At 36.6% G+C, this 21,846-nt stretch overlaps 1 protein-coding gene across 4 annotated transcripts in view; it reads left to right on the top strand.

Moving 5' to 3' along the window:
• MXI1 (MAX interactor 1, dimerization protein) overlaps positions 1–21,846 on the top strand; it is an 80,069-nt gene that overhangs the window by 32,629 nt on the left and 25,594 nt on the right. For all 4 annotated transcript variants that reach the window (XM_080822771.1, XM_080822768.1, XM_080822770.1 and 1 more), the window contains one exon: positions 10,611–10,640. In XM_080822771.1, the coding sequence (XP_080678897.1) occupies positions 10,611–10,640 (30 nt within the window). The remainder of the gene's footprint in view (positions 1–10,610; positions 10,641–21,846) is intronic.

Here is a 21,846-nt window from a genome sequence, read left to right as displayed (position 1 = left end):
ATTTTTACTTCTTCATTTCCATTGTATATGATGTTTCTTTTTTCTGCCTTATTTCATTGGTGAGGCCTCTAATATGGTGCTGAAGAGCAATGGTGAGAGTGAATTATTCCTTGTTCTTAATCTTGAGAAAACTTGCATTCTCTTTCACCATTGAGTATGATAGTTGTATTTTTTGTAGATGCCTCTTCACAGGTTCAGGAAATTCCTTTCTTTCCTAATTTACTGAGTTTTTTTTTTTTTTAAATCATGAATAGATGCTGAATTTTGTTAAATGTGTGTCTGCATTTATTGAGATTATACTGTATTTTTCAAATTATTCTGTTAATGCGGTCAGTTACATTGATTGGTATTTTTGTTGAATCTTAAATCAGTCTTGCATTCCTAGAATAAACTCTTTGTGGTCATGGTGTATTTTGTGATACTGACACTAACCACCCATAGTTAGCACCGTGTCCACAAGTTTAAGGGTGCAGTTCTCAACATGACTGTCCTCACCATAGATACCAGCTGTACTGACTGGCTAACTTCTAACTGGCTAGAAATTTAGGGGTTCTTAATCCCCTCGGGTTTGATAATTCACTAGAACTCCTCAGAGAACTCAGGAAGGCACTGTACTTACGATTACAAATTGTATTATAAATAATAGAAATCAGGACCAGTCAAATGAAGAGAAATATGGGGCAAAGTCTGGGAGAGTTGTGAACATGGAGCTTCTATGTCATTTTCCTGTGGAATCAAGATGCATTACCTTCCTGGCACGTTCATGTATTTACTAACCAGGAAGGTCACCTGAGCCTCACATTCCAGAGTTTTTATTTAAAAATCATTGCAGTCATGGGGCGCCTGGGTGGCTCAGTGGGTTAAGCCTCTGCCTTCGGCTCAGGTCATAATCCCAGGGTCCTGGGATCGAGCCCCGCATCAGGCTCTCTGGTTAGCAGGGAGCCTGCTCCCCCTGCCCCCCACCTCTCTGCCTGCCTCTCTGCCTACTTGTGATCTCTCTCTCTCTGTCAAATAAATAAATAAAATCTTAAAAAAAAATTTGTCCATTTCATCTAAGTTGTTTGGATTTATTGGCATAAAGTTTATAATATTCTCTTATCATCCTTGTAATGTGTATAGGATCTATAATGATGTGCACTCTTTCATCCTGATATTACTTCTTTGTATTAGTAATTTTTGTCTTTTTTTTCTTCACCAGCCTTAGAAGTTTGTCAGTTTTACTGACTTTTTTAAAGTCAACTTTCGGTGTTATTGATATTCTCTGCTGTTTCCTGTTTCTTATTTTATTTATTCCTCTTCTTGGCTTTATTATTTCTTTACTCTACTTCAGAGTTTCTCAGCCTCAGCACTATGGACAATTTTGGCCAGATAATTCTGTTTTGAGCATCATAGGGTCTTTAGCAGCATCCTTGACCTCTCCTCACAAAATGCCAGTGATCCTCTCATTGTAATAACAGAAAATGTCTACAGACATTGTCAGATATCTGCTGGTGAGAAAAATAGCCCATAGCTGAGAACCATTGCTCAACTTCTTTCAGTTTAGTTTGCTTCTTTTTCTAACTTCTAAAAGTGGAATCTCAGATCATTGATTTTAGACTCCACCTCCAGCATAAGGATTTAAAGTTAAACATTTCTCTTGAAATACTGCTTTAGCTGCATCAAACAAATTTTGATATCTTGCATTTTCTTTATCATCCTTCTGAAGACATGTTCTGATTTCTTTGTGATCTGTTCTTTAACCTGTGACTTATTTAATTTGCTCTTCTTTTTGAAGCTTCTTCTCTTTTTTAAAAAGATTTTATTTATTTATTTGACACAGAGTGAGAGAGCACAAGCAGGGGGAGCAGCAGAGGGAGAGGGAGAAGCAGACTTTCTGCTGAGCAGGGAACCTGATGTGAGGCTTGATCCCAGGACCCCTAGATCATGACCTGAGCCGAAGGCAGAGGCTTAACCCACTGGGCTACCCAGGCACCCGTTTTTGTAGCTTCTTAAGGTGGAACTTAGACCACTGATTTTGAACCTTCTTTTTTTTTTCTAATAGGAGAATTTAAAGTTAAACATTATTGTATGAGCATTGCTTTAGCTACATCCAACAAATTTGGTATGTTGTGTTTTTATTATCACTCAGAATATTTTCTAATTTCTCTGCATTTTGTTTTTTGATTTGTCGCTTACCTTCCAAATATTACTGTTTTTTCAATTATCTTAACTATTTTTGATTTCTAATTTAATTCCATTGTGCTTAGAGAGAACATACTTAGTTCTTAGTTCTTACTTAGAGAATTTACTCTGTGTAATTTTAATAGTTATAAACTTATTGAAAATTATGCTTTACAAAGTGAATGACTTAGGCATGCTAATGTAGTGTGCCAAAACATTTATCAGAGGCTTAAATTAGTTGCTTGCTATATTTGAAATAAGAATTGTTGGGGCACCTGGGTGGCTCAGTTGGTTAAGCGTCAGCCTTTGGCTCGGGTCATGATCCCGGGGTCCTGGGATCCAGCCGCATAGGACTCCCTGCTCAGTGGGGAGACTGCTTCTCCTCCCAATTCCTCTGCTTGTGCGTGCACGCGCGCTCTCTCTGTCTGTGAAATAAATAAATAAAGTCTTAAAAAAAGGAATTTTTTTTTAATGAATTCAGTTCATATGCAATTAAAAGTTTTTTTCCTGTTTATTGAAAATGTACATGCAGAAAAATATACAAATTCTAAGTGTACAGCTTGATGAATTTTCACAAAGGTAAAAAAATAAAATATAACAGATTCTTCTTAGAAACTCTTCCCTTGGGGTGTCCAGGTGGCTCAGTTAGTTAAGCAACTGCCTTCTTGGGTCATGGTCCCAGGGTCCTGGGGTCCAGTCCCCCATCCGGCTCCCTGCTCCACGGGGAGCCTGCTTCTGTCTCTCCCTCTTCCTGCCCTTCCCTCTGCTTGTTTTGTTCTTTCTCTCTGTCAAATAAATAAATAAAACCTTCAAAAAAATAAAAATAAAAGAAACTCTTCCCTTTGACTCTTTCCAGTCACTGTCACCCCTTCCCTGAAGTAACCAACTTTTCTAGCTTTTGATACTGTGAATTAATTTTGCCAGTTTTGCACTTTGTATGAATGGAATTATGCTGTATATATTTCTGTGTATCTGCCTTTTTTCATTCAACATTATGTTAAAGTTAGGAAGATTCACCCATGTTTTTGCACAATAGTTGTCCATTTTCAGTGCTCTGTGGTTTCACATTGTATGAGTACTTCACAGTTTGTTTATTCACTCCATTATTGATGGATGTTTATTTCCAGTTTTTGGCTAGTATGAAAAGAATGAGTATTCTTTTGTATGTCCATCAATGAAAATATATTAGTTTGGTATATGCCAATGAGTGAAGATGCTGAGTCATAATGATTGTATATATTCAGTTTTGTTATGTAAGTTTTGTGAGAAGTTTTATTGATTGTAGTTATTCTTACGTATCTTTTTTAGACACTTGCTTTTTTGTGGCTTTAGTTATTGGGGTGGTTATGTTTTTGTCATTCTTAAAGAAAAAGCAATACGTTTCTTATAAGGCAGGTTTCCTAAAAGCCTGCAGTGTTCAAGGTTTACTGTTTTTAATGGTTTTTAGAAATGTGTACCTTTGATAGAAATAAATATACAAAGTTATCTTTTTGAAATAATTACTTTAATAAGTCATGAACATGAAGAGCACCTGGGTAGCTCAGTTGGTTAAGTGTCTGCACCTGGCTCTGGTCATGATCTCGGGGTCCTGGGATCAAGCCTCCTGTCGGGCTCCCTGCTCAGCAGGGAGTCTGCTTTTCCCTCTGCGCCTACCCCCGAATGTGTGCATGCACGTGCTCTCTCTCTCTCTCTCAAATACATAAATAAAATCTTTAAAAAATACATCATGAAGATGAAGAGTATGACATAGAGAATGTAGTCAGTAAAATTGTAATAATATTGTTTGGTCACTACCCTTACCGGGTGAGCACTGAGTAATGTGTAGAATTGTTGAATCATTACGTTGTATTGAAACTAATTTAACACTGTATGTTAATTATACTTCAGTAAAATTTAATTTAAAAAAATTACTTTATTGGCAATTAGCATAATCTTCTGTTACAGTGTTTTTCAAACTTTATTGAACACTGTATTATACCACCGGCAGCAAAGAATTCTCTATTCTCATCAGCCCCCTTCAGGTATATACTTCAGAGGCCCCACCTCTAATGTGGCAGAGGTTTTCTGTTTTTCTTGCCTTTTGAGTATATGTCGAGGAAATATAAACTTTAGGATACAATTAGAAGATACGTGTTTAGCTTCAGAGAATGTGTTATTTTCATCATGTGGAGGGCAACGTTCATTTCACAACGCAACTGAAACAAAAGTGTTAACAAATTTGGGGCTTGCTCATTAACTCAACAAAGATAGAGAGGTCTTTTCTTTTGCTGGAAGAGAATATTCTGGGGATGGGGGCTTTTAGTTTTCTTCCACGGTGGCACTACTCTTGAGCCAAACTGTACTGTTTTGTTCCGTTTCAGTACTTTGCTTCATTGCATTGATGCCACCAAACTACACCCTAAAGAATTAAAAGTTTATGTATTAGAGTTATGTTGTAGTCCGTGAAAAGTCACAGATCTGGTTGAGATAATGACTCTCAAATAGTGAATTCATTAGCGTGTCTCTCTTAAAGGGATATTATTTGTGAAAAAGATTACCTGTGATTCACTGATAAAATGATAGAAATGTCTTTTCTCTGTCCCTGGAAGTTGCTAAGAATTCAGAGTAAGGGTGTCTGAAAGGCATACAATTCATTAGTGTTTGCTTTCAGAGGTGCATTTTATTTGGAGAAGAAAAGTGGGCTAACCCCATGGATTATTAGAACATCTCAACCTTACAGAGAACTTACCATAGTTGAGTATTGCAATGGTATATTATTGGAAGGATTTGGTTGGACATAATAGGCTCAGAGAAGCAAAAAGTTTGTTTCTGAGTACACTAGTATGTGATACTCCTTTGTTGTCAGCACTGTTTGGATCATCATTTTCTTCATGTACATGTAATTAGTCATCTCTCTGTCTCTCATACCCTAACCTTGTACTGTTTTCACAGCTGACTAAATGACCAAAATACTTCTCTTTTCTTTCAGTTTCTTTTTTCATCATTGTGGTTGTTTGTTTCTTTCTAGGCTAATTTCAAGTGTTATTGAGAATCTATCAATGTATTGCCTCATGTAGTAGACTTAATTGTTTTAGGTAGTATATTTTTAGTTTTGTTAAAAATAATAAGGTAGTTGCAATGACTAAAACATTTACTGAATGTTTATTATGTGTTAGATGCTTTTACATATTTTCCTCTCATTCTCACAGTAATCCAGCCAAGCCACATGTTATTATTCATTTTACAAATGAGGAAACTGTTAATCAGAGAGGTTAAGTAATTTGTTTCAAGTCATACAGCTAATGTGAGTGATAGAGTTAAGACTCAGGACTTTTTTCCTCTAACACCACAGATCTTCATGACCTGTACGTTGTTATTCTCTGGTTTTGCTTTGGACTTCATAGCCCTGCTTGTTTATTTTTATTTTATTTTTTTTTCCCAAGTTTTTATTTAAATTTCAGTTCGTTAACATACAGTGTAGTTTCAGGTGTAGGATTTAATGATTCATCACTTCATCATTTACATAGAACACCAAGTGCTTATCACAAGTACCCTCCTTTTTTTTTTTTTTAAAGATTTTATTTATTTATTTGACAGAGAGAGAGATCACAAGTAGGCAGAGAGAGAGGGGGAAGCAGGCTTCCTGCTGAGCAGAGAGCCCGATGCGGGGCTTGATCCGAGGACCCTGAGATCATGACCTGAGCCAAAGGCAGAGGCTTAACCCATTGAGCCACCCAGGTGCTCCAAGTACCCTCCTTAATATCCATCACTGATTTAACCCATCACCCTACCACCTCCCCTCCAGCAACCCTCAGTTTGTTTTCTGTAGTTAAGAGTCTCTTTTATGGTTTGCCTCACTCTCTTTTTCCCCACCATGTTCATCTGTTCTGTTTCTTAAAATTCCACATCTAAGAGTGAAATTATATGGTATTTACTTTTCTCTGAGTTATTTCTTTTAGTATAATACTCTCTAGGCCCATTCACATCATTGCAAATGAAACTATTTCAGTCTTTTCTTTATTGCTGAGTAACATTCCATTGTATACATATACCAAACTTCTTTATTCATTCATCAGTTGATGAACATTTGGGCTCTTTCCATAATTTGGCTGTTGTGGATAATGCTGCTATAAACATCGGGGTGCATGCACCCTTTGGAATCAGTTTTTTTGTATCCTTTGGGTAAATACCCAGCAATTGCTGAATCATAGGTTAGTTCTATTTTTAACTTTTTGAAGAACCTCCATACTGTTTTCCAGAGTGGCTGCACTGGTTTGCATTCCCACCAACAATGTAAGAGGGTTCCCCTTTCTCTGTATCTTTGCCAAGATCTGTTGTTTCATGTGCTTTTAATTTTAGCCTTTCTGACTGGTGTGAGGTGATATCTCATTGTAGTTTTTGATTTGCATTTCCCTGATGATGAATGATGTTTGAGCATCTTTTCATGTGTCTGCTGGCTATCTGTATGTCTTCTTTGGAAGAATGTTCATGTCTTCTGCCCATTTTTTTTTAAAACTAGATTGTTTTCTGGGTGTTGAGTTTTAGAAGTTCTTTATGTATTTTGGATACTAACCCTTTATCAGATATGTCACTTGCAAATATCTTCTCCCATTCCAAAGGTTAACTTTTAGTTTTGTTGATTGTTTCCTTTGCTGTACAGAGCTTTTTATCTTGATGAAGTCCCAGTATTTTATTTTTGCTTTTGTTTCCCTTGCCTCAGGAAACATAAGAAGTTATTATGGCTGATGTCAGAGAGGCTACTGCCTGTGTTCTCTTGTAGGATTTTGATGGTTTCCTGTCTCACATTTAGTTCTCTCATACATTTTGTATTTATTATTGTGCATGATGTAAGAAAATGATCCAGTTTCATTCTTTTGTGTGTTGCTGTCCAGTTTTCCCAGCACCATTTGTTGTAAGGTCTTTTTTCCATTGGGTATTCTTTACTGCTTTATTGAAAATTAGTTGACCATATAGTAGTGGGCCAGCTGTGCTGCTTTGCTTAACGTTCCTTTCCACTTGGTACGTCCTCTCCCTACCAGGTCCAGCCTCTACTAGTAGCAAATAGTCATCATTTAAGATTCATACCAAATGCTACCTTTTCCTAAAATTTGCCCTGAAAGCCACATTTGGAAGTGAATTCTGCCTACTTTAAACTCGCATAATACTTTGTACTTTTCTTCATATATTTATTTTGCCTTGAATTATAATTATTCTTATACATGTCTTAAATTTATCAACTAGAGACTATCTTTGATTCCCTGTAGCCTAAGACAGTCTTAAAGAAGCAAAGTATTTGTTAACTTGAGATTACACGTACAAAAGCCATCAAAATAGAAGTACTACTGATGCATTTTTTTTTAATTGGAAGATCATGACAGTGTATGGTAAAGATTAGTACATACATGATCATTTTTGTTTCTTGGTATTTGAAAATGTTGTTAAATGTTACTAGTGGTATAACTAAATATGACATGTAATTCTTGGTTTGGTGGAAAAGTTCATATTCTTGGCTATTTTATATTTTTTTTAGAAAGAAGATAAATAAAAGTCTGAGAGGTGGGTAGAACCTGCTGTTTTAATTTTGTTCACAGCAGTGGGTCAGATTATGTTCTTTTGGTGCTAGCTTTGATAATAGGCTTAATACAATATTGGAATTCAACAATTGGTTGTCTTTGGATGTATATATTCTTTTGTATTTATGGCCATGTGTGGGATTTCCAAACTGTTTAGAAAAAGTTTATGGTAAATAGTCTACCTCTCTCTAAATAGATTGTTTCCATTTATTACTTACTTTAGTATTCCATTGTTTCTGTTTCACTTGTTCTAAGTTTTCTTCAGATAAAGGCAATTAAAGTAAAACTTACTATGAGGGGTTGGAGAATTTCATTATTGAATACCCATTCAAATTTTGAACAATATTCTTTATTTTAAATCTGTTTAAGATATGTCCTTTTCCTCTTCTGATTTACTGATTTACTTTGACAAAAAAGAAGTTAAACATTTTTATAAATAAGGGGTGCCTGGGTGGCTCAGTGGGTTAAACCTCTGCCTTCCGGTCGGGTCATGATCTCAGGGTCCTGGGATAGAGCCCCGCATTGGGCTCTTTGCTCAGCAGGGAGCCTGCTTCCCCCTCTATCTCTGCACTTCTGATCTCTCTCTCTCTCTCTCTCTCTCTGTGTGTCAAATAAATAAATAAAATATTAAAAAAAAGTTTTTATAAATAATTATATAGTGATAGAGATTTGGTTGTAATTTATTTATTAGGTTTTGAGCTCTTGAGTCTGTTAAACTAGAAGTTCTGTGTTTTTATGATTTCTTTCATCTGAATTATGCATATCCTTGCTGTTCATTTGGCTGAACTCTTGAAGCATCTTAAAAATTTCTTTTCTTTTCTTTTTTTTAACCTCTTAAGGGAGAAATTCTTTTATTAAGATAATCTCTTGAAAATGAACATTAGTCTTTTTCGTCTTTGTCACTTGGACCTAACGATACCATTAAGAAAGCAAAAAGTGGACAGGATACAGTAACTCAAAGAAGCCTTTTGGCTTTTGAACTAAAACAGTGGGTAAAATTTCTACAAATTATAAGACTGACAAAAACACTCCTATTTTTAAAGTTTAGAAATGTAATTTTTAAATATCCACTGGAATAATAAATCAGATTAAAGTAATCAGTAAGTGATATTCTGAAAACATTTGACATTAACCAGGATATATTAAATGATTAAAGTTTTAGTTCTGGTGACAGGAACTTAAATTCTCTTATATAAAATTACTATTATTGTTAATGCTAAATTATTATAAAAGTAGTACGTGTTCATTTAAGAGAACTCGTAACATAATTCTAATAGCTAACTTTAGACTTTGTTATATTTTTTTTTTTTTTTTTTTTTTTTAAAGATTTTATTTTATTTATTTGTCAGAGAGAGTGAGCACAGGCAGACAGAGAGGCAGGCAGAGGCAGAGGGAGAAGCAGGCTCCCTGCTGAGCAAGGAGCCCGATGTGGGACTCGATCCCAGGACGCTGGGATCATGACCTGAGCCGAAGGCAGCCGCTTAACCAACTGAGCCACCCAGGCGTCCCTAGACTTTGTTATATTTTGCTCTTCAGTATAAAGTTTTTATTCCTCATAACAATCACATGAGGACACATACTGTCAACTTTTCCTATTTTACAGATGAGGAAACTGACCACAGAGAAGTGAAGCCACTTTAGGCCACACACTATTTGACACCAGCAGTCTGGCCTTAGCCTCTGTGTTCTAACCTCTCTTCACCATGTAGTTAGGAATTTGGATTTTGAGATTGATGATTCACAGACCTGTACCCCTGAAGCAAATAATACAATATATGTTAATTTAAAAAAAAGAATTTGGGTTTTGGGGGCGTTTGGGTGGCTCACTCGGTTAAGTGTCTGCCTTTGGCTCAGGTCATGATCCTAGAGTCCTGGGATTAAGCCCCACATTGGGCTCCCTGCTCAGTGGGAAATCTACTTATCACTCTCTCTATCCCTCTGCCCCTCCCCCTGCTCGTGCTTTCTCTCTCTCTCAAATAAATAAATAAAAACTTAAAAAAGAATTTGGGTTTTGGAGTAAGAAAGACCTGGGCTTAAATCAAGGCTACTACTTCTACTCTGGGGACAAGAGCATGTCTAGACCTCTCAGAGGTTCTCAGAGGCTCAGAGGTCTTATGTAAGGAAGAATATAAGTATTCTTACTTAGAAAACAAGGGTTGTTTGGGGGATAAAATGAAATAATGTATGTTAACTGCTTAACACACTGTTTAGCAGACAATATACTTGTTCAGTAGATGATGAGTATTATTATAACAAATACTGATAAGCAAAATGAAAAATAGTCCCAAGAAGAAAATAACCATTGTTAACATTTTGAGGTGTATCCTCGCAGTCTTTTAAAAGTGTGTTTCTTGATTTTATTAATGTATTTTCTTTGATTTATATTATTTTCTTCATTGTATAACTTTATGTTTTACACAAATGACCGGAAAGCTTGAATTTGTATCACTTAGCAGTAAGGCAAACCTGTCAGCTTCTGTGCTAGCCAAAACTTTTTTCTCCCTCTGTTTAGGAGTTACTAAGTAGAGGTAGAAGAGGACATAGAAGTGCATTTTTCTTTTTAAACAAAAATGGGATAATGTTTGAATTAAAAATCTACAAATAAACAAAATGTAAGATATTAGAAGTAGGCAAGAGAACATGTGCTAGTATTAATTTTATTAAAATAAGAGTGAAATACCAGTGTCAGAAGAGTTAGTTGTTAGCTGAAGACACCACATCTGAATAAATAGTTCTGTTGAATGTAGACTATTTCTTCCTGATGAGTGAGATTGTAGAAGTCTGACTATATATTGCATTGTTAAAGAAATTCACTGGGTGTGGTATAGCAGTAACGAATCCCCCTTTCCATAGCCTTAGCAGCAAGTGGCTAAATGGTCTTTTTTGTTTGCCTTTTAGGTCTACACACAATGAGCTGGAAAAGAATCGGTGAGTCAGTGATGAGTGCAGCTTTCATTTACGTTAAAAAGCAAACTCAATGTTTTACCTGTGAAAATAATGTAATAGTATGTATGTAGTTATATTTTTATTTTTTTAAATGTATAGAATATTATGATTCCGGTATATATGTATTAAAAAAAGACTTAAATAGTAAGTTTATACTGTCTAAACTGGAGGGCATCAGTAAATCTTTAAGCTCATTTGAATTTTGAGTTTATGGTATAGCTGCCTTTCTGTGTTTCTGAAAACAGGTTAACTGTGATAGGCTCATGATTTAAATATGGTCATGCTATAGGTAGACAGAATAAAGGTTTCTGTAGTGTAGCTATTAAATATTATGACAAATTGTCAGTCATTGGATTTCTCTTTCTTTGCAGTTTCTTCATTCATTTGTTCATTTATTCATCCATTCAACAAATCTTTATCGAGCATGAAGTATATGTCAGTTCCAGGCAGGCATACTGCTTTAGATAAGAAATACTAGAATGTGTGATGTAGTTTTTGTCCTTGAGGAGCTTACAGCTTCCTCGGGGAGACAGACAGGTAATTAAAATGCTGTATAGTGTGGTGAGTATGGTAATGGGAGAAGCAGAAGGTGCTGAAAGATTGCTTTGGAGAGTCATCTGATTTTCTTTTGAGGGAGTTTTGGAAGGCTCTACAGAGGATGGTGAGTGAGTACTGTATATTGAGAAAACTCCAAGAGACTCCGTATGAGTACAGTATTGAAGATTACAGCAGGATGCAAGCCAAGCCAGATGTTGACAACTATGCTGGAGAGTTTGGGCTGCTTCTGAGAACAATGGGAAGCAGTTCAGTGATTTTTTTTTTTTAAAGATTTTATTTATTTATTTGACAGAGAGAGAACACAAGTAGGCAGAGAGGCAGGCAGAGAGAGGGGGACGCAGGCTCCCCGCTGAGCAGAGAGCCCGATGTGGGGCTCGATCCCAGGACCCTGCGATCATGACCTGAGTGGAAGGCAGAGGCTTTAACCCACTGAGCCACCCAGGCACCCCCAGTTCAGTGGTTTTTAAGATGGGTTGTTATGTGATCAGATTTGTGCTTTGGAAAATCATTTTAGCCATAGTGTGAACACTTGGTTGATTGGGAGAAGGAATCTCAGAGGCAAGAAAACTCTTTTGGAAGCTATTGGAAGCTTCCAATGTAAGGGATGATGGTAACTATTGGAGATAGAAGTAGAATAAAGAGACTCTGGGTAGTAGAATCAGTAGAAATTGGTGGTTAGTTGACCATGGAAGGTTAAGTTTTAGATAGTATTACTATTTACCGAGAAAGGGAATGCAGGAAGAGGACAAGTTTGGGAGAGAAGCTGACGATTGTATGCGTAAAATACTCTGTTTTTGATACAGAGATTAGATTAATAAACAACAAACTGAAATAATCTGCATCAGCCATTTTTGACAAATAAGATTTCCATGACCTTCAATTTTTTGTCCCACTTTTTTTTTTTTTTTTAAATAGAAGGGACTTTAAAGATTGGCTAACCTAACTACTTCACTGCAGATGAATTTAAATGTCAAATCCTTCTTAATAGGCTTTGCATAGTCCTCCAGGCTGACTTAGTGGCTTTTACTACTGTGTTTGAACAATGCTCTGTTCATATCTCTTGTAGTAAAACTTACTCAGGTAGTATTGCAATTATCTGTTCATATGTCTCTTTCTGCTAAATGACTACGACTGCCTCAAAGGGAGAGTTTTTTTTTTTTTTTTTAAGATTTTATTTGTCGGGGGCACCTGGGTGGCTCAGTGGGTTAAAGCCTCTGCCTTCGGCTCGGGTCATGATCCCGGGGTCCTGGATTGAGCCCCACATCGGGCTCTCTGCTCAGCGGGGAGCCTGCTTCCCCCTCTCTCTCTGCCTGCCTCTCTGCCTACTTGTGATCTCTGTCTGTCAAATAAATAAATAAAATCTTAAAAAAAAGATTTTATTTGTCAGAGAGAGAGAGAGAGCGCACAAGCAGGGGGAGCTGCCAGAGAGAGAAGCAGGCTCCCCACTGAGCAGGGAGCTTGATGATTTGGGGACTGGATCCCAGGATCCTGGGAACATGACCTGAGCCTAAGGCAGATAGATGCTTAATTGACTGAGCCACCCAGGCATCCCGAGAGATTCTGTTTTGTACAGTTTTGTAACCTCTCAGTACCTAGCATTTGATGCATTTATAGTTGATAGAAGCATAATATTGAGTGAAGCCAGTATTAAAACTGGAGCAAAGTTAAGTGGTCTAGTAAAAAACTGCTTTGTGGCAAAGCAGTTTGGCAAACTTTTCATCTTATTTATTTATTTATGTTAAAAGATTTTTATTTATTTGACAGAGAGAACACAAACAAGGGGAGTGGGAGTGGGAGAAGCAGACTCCCCACTGAGCAGGGAGCCCAACACGGGGCTTGATGACCTGAGCCAAAGGCGGACGCTTAACGACTGAGCCACCCAGGCACCCCCCAACCTTTCATTTTAAAGAATCTCTTCTCTGCCTTGTATTTCTGGTGTGTTAAAGGAAGTAGCTGGCTAGTTTAAACATGGCAAAAACACTAAGAAGTGACAGCTCTGAGGATTCTAAAATTAAAACCTTATATTGTATTTTAAATTAGAGCATAGAGTATATATTGGGCCACATGTTTTAAATACTAATAAACACGTGACTTTCATAATTATTTCACCCACCTGAATGTAGTCCTTGGGAGACCCTCATTGGAAAGCTGGCAAAAACCTTTAACACTGAAGAGACTCTTCGGTAGACTGTTTAGAATGGAGCTTTTTAAGTCTTTGAGTAAATTTTATTTAATGCATTCCATGTATCAATTCTGACTTCTTGATAACTTTATCACCCGTATTATTACTTTGATATGTCCTAAAGTTGTTTAATATAGTATCTGTCTGTAGCACAGGTATAACGTGCAGCTTTTGCTGGATATTATATGAACTCCAGTGTCTCCAGTGAAGGCATTTTTTCCCATTTTATTTACTTAGGTCAAAGACTCTCTCTCTCTCTCTTCTTTTTTTAAATATTTTATTTATTTATTTACTTGAGAGAGACAGAGACAGAAGGAGTGTGCAGAGGCAGAGGGAGAAGCAGACTCCCCGCTGATCAGGGAGCCCCACGTGGGGCTCGATCCCAGGACCCTGGGACCAGGATCCTGAGATCAGGACCTGAGCCCAAAGGCAGACGCTTAACCAACTAAGCCACCCAGGTGCCCCAGGTCTAAGACTCTCTGGCTGATTTCCTACCCTACCTCCCTTAAGACATGATTCTCTCATCCTCTTCTGTTTTCTTCTTTCTCCCTTCTTTTCTTTCTCCCTTCCTCTCTTCCTTGAGGCTTAATTGAAAGGTAATATAGAATTAATCTTTCCCAGATGCATTTGTTTTTAAAAGGGGTAGTTATCAATATAGATAAATCTCAGCTTTAGTGGAATGTGTCAGAAGGTGAGTGCCAAAGGAAGAATCCAATTTAATAACCTGCACTCTACTTCTGAAAAGTTAGAGGCTGAGATCTAGCAAAAAATATAAATATTGGTAAACACAGGATGATTTAAAGCGAAGGAGGTGTTTTAGCCAAATAGCAAGAAGGTAGCACAGGAATACTTTTTAAATTTACATCTGTATTATTATTACATTTTTAAGCCCCCACCTGTTCTATTTAATGGTTCTCCTCCCCCGCCCCGGACCAAGGCAACATTTTTATTTGATATATTAAAGAAAAAAATTAACCTAGGTTTGCCTTTCATTTGCTTTTGAGTGTGAATTTACATGAGGAAAGTAATTCACTATCAAAAGGGTAATTTGATTTTGTCTTCATTCTGAGAAGATATTCCTGAAGTAATTCATATTCTTGAGATTTTGCCACTTTACATATGATATATTATGTCAGGAGTTACTTTTTTTTAACTTGGTTTAATATCTTGCATATAAAGCTGCTCTGAGTTATGTGTTTTTTATTGCGGCAAAGCAATGAGAATTAATGTAGATGATTTTAAATTGTTAGTGATTAACAGAAGAATTCCAAATTAAGGCTATCCCAAAACCCTATGATTGTTGAAGCTCTGGTTCTAGCTTCGAGGAGAGAGTAGCCAGCAAATGTTGAGGTCTTTACTCCCGCATCTCAGAGGAAAGCCTCATGGTGGAGATGTGGAATCTGGCAAGCCGATTGTAGTTTGGCTTACAATTACCCCAGTATGCATATAGGCCAGTAGGAAGCTTAGGGTAGTTTCAGTACTGAGCAAGGAATTCAGGTTTTCTTGGATAAGTCCTAGGGCCTTATTTCTGCCTAAAACCTTAATGGTTACACTGAGTCTACTCTAGATAGTTTAGAGCATTTATTTGCTACTTGTATCCTCCCCTTGTGCCCCGAGACCCATAATAGCTTGTAACTGGCTCTGGAGGTGGAAGTAAAAGAGAAGCAGAGGACCTTTAGATGTTCTGCATTCCTCAGGAATCTGTATGTATCATTTCATGGGGAAATTAATGAGTCTTTGAGATTTAAGGTTTAAGAATTTCACGTTATCCATTGGCTTATCAGTTGAGTCCTTACCAGAGGACAAAAAAGCCACTCAGTACAGATTTTAGATCACTTCATTGCTTTTTCATTTTCTTAATTGAAATTACGGGTGATGTTTTTGAAAGAGTCAACAACTTTAACAGGGCTTCAACAGACTTTAATGGTCAAGAACCTTAGTGCTGACGGCAGGAGAGGCCATTCAACCCTAATAGCTGTCATTCCTTTGAAACAAAAGGCTCACCCTTATTGCAATTTTGGCAAAGCTAGACGGGCCAAATGAGGATACTGGCAGAGCAGAAGTGCCCAAGTATTTGGGATAAAAAAGAAGCAGTTCTGATGAATGGTAATGGTGTCCTCCATATAGAGACACTCTCATATTATTGAGGGAAAGATGAAAATGACATTTATGCAATACTTACTGTATTCCCTCACTATGCAAGACTATTATGTAATCCTATAAGGTAGGAAGGTGACAGTATAGGCCAAAGTGTTATTGAAAACTAGCCGTTTTGATCATCATAACTACAATTTGAAGCAAGATGGTGGGAACACAAAAGCAACCCTAACCATGGTTCCATCCAATCATAAATATGATAGCTGTATGTAATATCAACCTTTATCTTCAGTAATGATTAATAAATGTTGTGTTTGGCATTGTGGTAGATAAAGTGATATATGAGATACTGACTTTATCCTATCTTTGAGGTTAAGGTCATTACAGTTTGGTAATTATGGATTTCATCTTTTAGTACTAGGATCTAGTTTAGTTACCAGTAAATGTCTAGAAAGGTGTATTAAAAGTATTTTCACAATGAATCTTGGAACACTCAAAAAATAAAATGAAATAAAATAATTTAAAAAAAGTGTTTTTCAAGTTGAAGGTTGAAACCCACTAGGAGTCTATGCAGTCATTTTAGTGAGTCATTTTGAAAAAGGAAATTGAAAAGGCTACAAAATACCAAAGTGCATTGCTTGAAGTAAAGTTAAATGTAGAATTTTGAAACTTGTACATACTGGGTTATGATATAAAATACTGTGGTCATAGTGAAAAAGCCACTGCTCTGAATTGTGAAGGAGAATGAATGTATGCTGAGACATGAAGAAGAAATAGAATTTGAATCTATGGAAAAAATAAGGGAAGGGGTCAGTGTGATTAGAGCCATGGAAGGTGACATCATAAGCTATGTTCAGGATAGAGTGAACAGACATTAGTGCAAGAGTAGAGTCTATCAAATTAACAGTGGGAAATGAGGCCAGAAAAGTGTTTTGGGATTACATTGTACAATGTTATTGAATGTTATGGAATTTGGATTTTCTTTTGTTGAGAGCAGTGAGTTTTTGAGGCTTTTGAAGCAAAGAGATAGTATGATCAAAGCATTTATAAAGAAAAAAAAAGTACTGGGGCGCCTGGGTGGCTCAGTGGGTTAGGCCACTGCCTTCGGCTCAGGTCATGATCTCAGGGTCCTGGGATCGAGTCCTGCATCGGGCTCTCTGCTCGGTGGGGAGCCTGCTTCCCTCTCACTCTCTCTGGCTGCCTCTCTGCCTACTTGTGATCTCTCTCTGTCAAATAAATAAATAAAAAATCTTTAAAAAAAAAAAAAAGAAAAAAAGTACAGTCTAGGTTTAGAAGCAAGGAGACTAGTGTGGGTGCTTTTGAAGTAGGTCATGTAGTTGTAGGATACAGGAACCAGCACTCAGGTGATAGACTTGGGAACAGCAAGGAAGAGAGAGGACTAAGAAACACCGTAAAGAAAGAATATTATTTTCAGTTAACTACTACCATTCAGTTTTCCTTCCATTTCACTCTTCACATAGCAGCAAGAGTGATCCTCTTAAAGGACATATCAGGGGTGCCTGGGTGGCTCAGTTGGTTAAAGCCTCTGCCTTCGGCTCAGGTCGTGATCCTAGGTCCTGGGATCGAGCCCCACATCAGGCTCTCTGCTCAGCAGGGAGCCTGCTTCCCCCTCTCTCTCTGCCTGCCTCTCTGCCTACTTGTGATCTCTGTTTGTCAAATAAATAAATAAAACCTTAAAAAAAAAAAAAGAAAAGGACATATCAGATCAGGTCATTTCTATTTACAGTCCTCCACAGCTTCCTGTTGCAATTAGGTAAAATCTATGATCTACGAAGTCCTACAACTCTATCCCTTGTCTCCTATGATCAAGCTGACACTGCATGGTTTCTTTTCCTGAAACACATCATGTTAATTTTCATCCTAAGGCTTTTGCACTTCTTCCTTCTGCTTGGAAAACTCTTGCTCTACTAGCTCTTCATCATTGTTTAGTTGTCAGGTCATCTCCTTAGAGGACAGTAATCGTTCCCCAGTCACTCCCTGTCCCATTGCCTTTTCTGTCCCCTTAACATTTATCTGTGTCTGAATTATTTGTGTTTCAGTTACTGGACTTCTTTGATAGAATGTAAGTTTCAGGAAGGCAGGGACTTTGTTTTATTTACCCTTCACACAGAGCAGTCATTCAGTAAGTTTATTGAATGAAAAAATGATTATATGTGCTATTGAGTATATCCATAATCAACAGTATATGTACTGGAATTCTAATGGCTTAAGTGAAAAATGACAATAACAAAAATACACGAGAGTTCAATAGGCATGTTATTATAGGAAAATAATTTCATAGGATGTATATGGAAAACTTAATGAATTTTTTTAAAGATTTTATTTACTTATTTGAGAGAGTGAGTGAGAACAGAGATTATGTGAGAGAGAGAGAGAGATCATGGACAGGGGGAGGGGTAGAAGGAGAAGCAGACTCCCCGCCGAGCAGGGAGCCCAATGTGAGGCCTATCCCAGGACCGTGGAATCATGACCTGAGCCGAAGGCAGGTGCTTAACCAACTGAGCTACCCAGGTGCCCGAAAACTTAATGAATTCTTAAAACATAAATTATATGAAAAAAACTTGATAATTGGGAACATCTTAAAAGGTTTTTACCATAACAGACTTTATCTTGCTTATCAGAAGAGAATCAAAAACTAATTGATTCTTTCAGTTCATTAGGATATTATATAGTGCGCTAAGGCACAGACACATAATTTTGTAAAGAGGAATAGTTTACCTGATGGAACTCATGCTCCACTTGTGAGGTCTTTATTTCTTTCTCATTCTGTGGGTTGAAAATGGCAAGTATTTTTACAGGGTAAAGATTTATATATACTCGGAGACTAAAATATCATAAATAATTTCAACTTTTTTGTATTAGAATTTTTGATGTATTAGTTACATTTATCCCAGTGGTTTGAACATGATAAAGAATACGATATTTCTTCCTAGACTATCTACATATCCAATCCCCATTTGACATGAATATTTTGACAGAGTGATTGCTTTGATCTACCTTATCCTAGAACAAAACAGAATACTAAATCTTTGTAACCATAGGTTAGGCAGTGGTTTCTTAGTATATTACCTGATTATTTAGGATTCCTTGGAAGGAGTAGCATATAGTAACTGGTTTTAGCTGCATATTTTGGGTGCTTGTATAACATTTCTTAAAAAGAGCATGCACTTTTATATATAGTGAGTACATTTTAGAAAAAATTGACATTTGTTAGGAGGAAAAGAAATTACAGGATTGGTGTGGCAGAACTTTCACTGAAACTCTTACCTCAACTAATAGTACCTAAGGATAGTTACTTGCATTAAAGACAGGTTATGGGGTTAGGGAAACTAAACTTTTATTGTAAGTTTGAAATATATGACTGTAGCTGAATCAAAAGTCCACAGTTGGGATTGGTTGGGTTCAGTAATTTTGGGAAGTTTAGTCAAAAACTCTTAGCCTTTGTTTATTACTAAGATGTAAATCTCAGTATGAAAATACCTTAGAGTAAATCTCAATTTGAAAATACCTTATAGTAACTTCCTAAGCCTGGTAAAGGGCATTTATGAAAACCCACAACTGACATCATACTGTGGTGAAAGACTAAATGCTCTCCCCTAAGATCAGGAATAAAACAAGTATGTCTGCTCTTACGGCTTCTACTCAACATTGTTCTGGAGGTTCTAGCCACAGCAGTTAGGCAAGAGAAAGAAATAAAAAGCATCAAGATTGGAAAGCAAGTAATAAACCCATTTTTATCCATGGATATCATAGTCAGATGTATAGAAAATTCTTAGGAATCCACATATATTAAAAAACCTATTAGAGCTCATAACCAAATTTAGAAGAGTTGGAGGGTTCAGGATTGACACACAAAAAACAATTGTGTTTCTGTATACCAGTCTGAAAATGAATTTATGAGAACAATTCCATTTACAGTGACATCCAAAAGAATAAAATACTTAGGAATAAATTTAACCAAAGAAACGAAAGATTTGTATACTGAAAACTACTACTTAATGTTGTTAAAGTGGCAATACTCCCTATATTGGTCTACAGATTCAGTGCAAACCTGTCAAAATCCCAGTTACCTTTTTAATAGGAATTGACGACTGATTTTAAAGTTCATATGGAAATGCAAGGTACCCAGAAGAACCAAAACAATCTTGAAAAGAGCAAAATTGGAAGGGTCATACTTCCTAATTTCAAAACTTACTATCACGCTTCATAATCAAGACCATGTGGTATTGGCCAAAGAACAGACTTATAGACCGATGGAATGAAGTCTGGAGGTAATAACTCACATTTGTGGTGTGCCAGAGACAGTTTTTTGACAAGGATGCCAAGACAGTTTAGTGTCTTTTCAGCAAGTGGTAGCTGATACACTGGATATCTACATGCAAAATAATGAAGTTGGATTCCTACCTCACACCATATGTAAAAATTAACTTAAATGAATCCTAGACCTGAATCAAGAGCTAAAACTATAAAATTCTTAGAAAATGTGAGTAAATCTTTGTGACAGTGCACTAGGCAGTGATTTCTTATATATGACATAAAAGTACAAGCAACAAAAGAAAAAATAGATAACATTGAACTTTATCAAAATTAAAAATGTTTGTACTTCAAAGGATACCATCAAGAAAGTGAAGACAAATCACAGAATTGGAGAAAATACTTGTAAAGCATATATCCAGTAGGAGACCTGAATCCAGGATATAGAAGAAACTTTTAAAACGAAATAATAAAAAACCCAATATAAAAAAATGGGCAAAAGATTTGAATACTTATTTCTCCAAAGAAAATATACAAATGACCAATAAGCACATGAAAAGGTGTTCAACATTAGTGGTCTTTAGGGAAATACAAATCAGAAACTATGTGATACCACTTCATATTCACTAGTGGCTAACTTAAACTCACCAACTTTGTGGTCATCCATTCATCAGATCAGTCACCATAGGTTGGTAGAAAGGTCGGAAAGAATTGACTGACCTCATAGTTTGGCTCTTAAAAATAGTGATGTCATTATCGTCTTATGGTGCTACACAAATGACTCAACACTTTATTACTTAAGACATGTAATTAACCACAGATAAGTTTCCAATATATTATATGGTAATACTACCTAATACCGTTTCGGTACTTGATGGTAAGTCAAGTTTGAGCTCTGTCACATATAAGAAGGGTATATTTAAAGGTCTTTAAAAACCTCTAATTAACAATGAAATCCCACAAAATTAAGACCATATATTGAAAGGATGTATTAATTGTATAAGTTTCATTTGAAGTGTAATAAAATGCAACCTGATTGTGTTTTGGGGGCCTTAAACAACAAATTTTAAAAGTATAGTTGTGGGGGCACCTGGGTGGCTCAGTGGGTTAAAGCCTCTGCCTTCGGCTCGGGTCATGATCCCAGGGTCCTGGGATCGAGCCCCGCATCGGGCTCTCTGCTCAGCGGGGAGCCTGCTTCCTCCTCTCTCTCTGCCTGCCTCTCTGCCTACTTGTAATCTCTGTCTGTCAGATAAATTAAAAAAAAAAAAAAAAAAAAAAGTATTGTTGTGGAGGGAAGGAGAAATAGCATTGTACAGAGACCAGGAAATAGCTACTGATCTAGTTTCCTGATTAGGCAAATAAAATGATGGCTACTTTCCTTCTTAGTCTAAAGATGGAAAACTGACACCCTTATTTTTAATTTATGTAAAAGTCCTAGAGAAGATAATTTTATTCTTTGTACTTTTTTAGATAGTAGGAGTCCAGTTACAGTACTGAGTTATTGAGAGCAACTATAGGACACTAAAAAAGTAGTTATACATTGGAAAGTAGGAGGTATTATTTAATAGAGTTTTTCTATTTATGAAGCCATAGAACCGATAAATGTGGATGCTAACATTATCCAACAGTATGCAGAGTACCACCATTATTAGTCATGGAGACATATAATTGATGCATTTACTTTTGTATGTAAGAAAATGAATATTTTAACCATATTTTTATAGGGATAGGAATGGTGAAAACTGCAGATAAACTAAAAATAGCTGTCAGAGTGCAGAGATGGGCACCTGTTGAAATTAAATGTTATATGAGATAGAGATGAAGTAATTAGTGGGTTTTGGAGATAAAATTTATGGTTAATAAAGGAAGCGTAGCCAAGATAAAATTACACATCTAAAATGCAGCCTATGCAATGAAGTCATTGCATTAGTATCTAGCTAGATTCACAGTTTCTATATTGACCTTTGTCAGAAATAGCATATTAAGGTTAAGCTTTCTACTCCCTGATCCAGGTTGCAAGGTGATAGAGGCTGACTTAGACAAGAATTACATGCTAAAAACCAATTGTTCTCAGAA

The sequence above is a fragment of the Martes martes genome (genome assembly GCF_963455335.1).
Source record: "Martes martes genome assembly, chromosome: 14".
Taxonomy (NCBI): Eukaryota; Metazoa; Chordata; class Mammalia; order Carnivora; family Mustelidae; genus Martes; species Martes martes.
The sequence above is the reverse complement of the archived record's forward strand: the minus strand, read 5'-3'. Positions and strand labels throughout refer to the sequence as shown.